Here is a 2202-nt window from a genome sequence, read left to right on the forward strand (position 1 = left end):
TATTTTTTAGTTTTTATTTTTTTTTAAGTTTATGTATTCTATCACAAATTTTATCATATTTTATATGGAGTAATTATAAAGTTCATTAAATTTTAACTACTTGAGTTTTTGTTTTCACTTCATATAAATTTGTGCGCTTAAAAAGAATTACTTCTAGACAACTTATTAAATTAATCTAGAAAAATAAAAGACAACTTATACTTTCGTCTATATTTATCCTTGTATATTATATAATGAAACAACAATTTGGTAACAGAATTTGTCTCATAACACTAACACCTAGTTGTTTAGTGGCTTATCAGTATTGTAAAAATAACTTATTTTATCAGCTGCCTTAATCCTAACTAGCCCTAACTCAACTAAGGAAATTGTTGACAAGAGGTTGTAATAATTTATTATCTTTTGAAACTTGTTGTAATTATTTGATATTTTAGGTAGTGGAATAATATTTGCAGCTAACTTCCCAAAGAAGTCGTTAAAAGAGACCAACAGCTTCGCAAAGAAGGGCTTGTGAGTGTTTCCTATAAAAGCTCACTTTTTGTCTAATGTGTAAACAGAACAAGTAAAATGGATATTACAAATGCTCTGCCAGTAGAGTGCATTTCGCACATAATTTCTCTTACAACTCCTCGCGATGCTTGTAGACTGGCAGTGGTATCTCCTATATTCAAATCAGCTGCGGATTCGGATTTGGTGTGGGAGAAGTTTCTGCCGTCCGATTACAAGTTGATCATTTCCAACTCTGTTTCTTCTTCATCTTTGATCACCTCTTTGTCTAAGAAAGATCTTTATTTTCATCTTTGTCACTACCCCATCTTCATCAACAATGGTACCATGGTAAGCTTTGAGTCATTACTCTTTGACTATTATTCATCACCTCTCTATTTTATAGAATATGCTTATGATTCCTAAATTTGCTAATTGAATTAGCAGTGAAACTTAAAGCTAGTGTTCAAATTGAGAAATGACGAAAGTATCTTTATATTACTAAAAGCTTGATTGGCCGGTTCATATAATTGATTTCGTGTGCCCAGCCAGCTAAATGTAAATTCTTAGTATCCAAAAATTGATTTGCTAATTTTAACTACCTTGAAGTCATCATATAGCTAACTTTAAGTTTCTTATATAGTTAAATAGTACTCCTTAATCTTCTGAGATCCTAAAAATGAAGATCTTATTTTAAATTTTTTCTCATCCAGTTGTATATGCATAACCGTACCATATAGTAGAAACTTGAAAAATTATATTCTACCTAAACTTATGGTCACTTTGTGTCCTTCAACAGAGCTTTGAACTGGAGAAAGAGACCGGGAAAAAATGTTACATGGTTGGGGCAAGAGACCTTTGTATAGGATGGGGAAGTACACCCAGTTGTTGGAAATGGACTTCACTACCAGAGTCTCGGTAATTCAAACTTTTTATCTTTAGTATTAGAATCAATTAGCTCATCAACAGTTTTGAGGATGCCAACTAGTTTAGTCGGCAAAATTTCTTGAATTAAAACAGAACACATTTAGTGTTCAAATCCTACTCATAAGGATGGGGAGAAGCTTTTACTAACAGAACGATTTCGTATGGTCTATGCATTGGCAGGTTTCTTGAGGTGGCCGAGCTCGTGTATTTTTGGTTTTTCGAAGTCAACGCAAGGATAGAGACAAGAATTTTGTCCCACAGAACCAACTATGCCGCTTACCTTGTGTTCAAGTTTGGCAAGTCCACAGATGGATTCAGAAGTACACAATTAGCATCTGCGGTCTATGTTGAAGGAATCAATGATAAGAAAAGGCAAGGACTGTTCCTAGATCCTTCAAGAAATACGCCTAAACTATTTCATGACAGAAGAGATGGATGGATGGAGATTGAGATGGGTGAGTTCTTCAATAAAAATGGAGATCGTGGGACGTTATTATGTAGCCTATATGATTTTGACAGATTTGGCACTAGGCATGGCCTCGTTATACAAGGAATTGAGTTTAGACCCAAAAAAATGCTGATGCATTGAATTACTTGTATATATAGATAAATTAACAGCTGATAAGTGCAGTTACTTCCTTGATAACATTCTGTGATAAACGAAGCTGAAGTTTAAATTTTTGTTCTTTTCTTTTTAGCAATTTTTTTACATCAAGAAATGAACAACATCATCCGAAAGAAATATGGATCAAAAAATTCTCCCGCTGATTTTCAGATTTTTTGAGACAA

General features: G+C 33.3%; 1 protein-coding gene across 1 annotated transcript; it reads left to right on the top strand.

Moving 5' to 3' along the window:
• Window positions 1–567: 567 nt before the first annotated feature.
• On the top strand, window positions 568–2002 carry LOC18032895 (putative F-box protein PP2-B12). Its single transcript, XM_006420794.1, has 3 exons — window positions 568–837; window positions 1286–1404; window positions 1594–2002. Exons 1-3 carry the CDS (start codon window positions 568–570, stop codon window positions 2000–2002), a joined length of 798 nt encoding a protein of 265 aa, XP_006420857.1.
• Window positions 2003–2202: the final 200 nt, after the last annotated feature.

The sequence above is a fragment of the Citrus clementina genome, unplaced genomic scaffold, assembly GCF_000493195.1.
Source record: "Citrus clementina cultivar Clemenules unplaced genomic scaffold, Citrus_clementina_v1.0 scaffold_9, whole genome shotgun sequence".
NCBI lineage: Eukaryota > Viridiplantae > Streptophyta > Magnoliopsida > Sapindales > Rutaceae > Citrus > Citrus x clementina.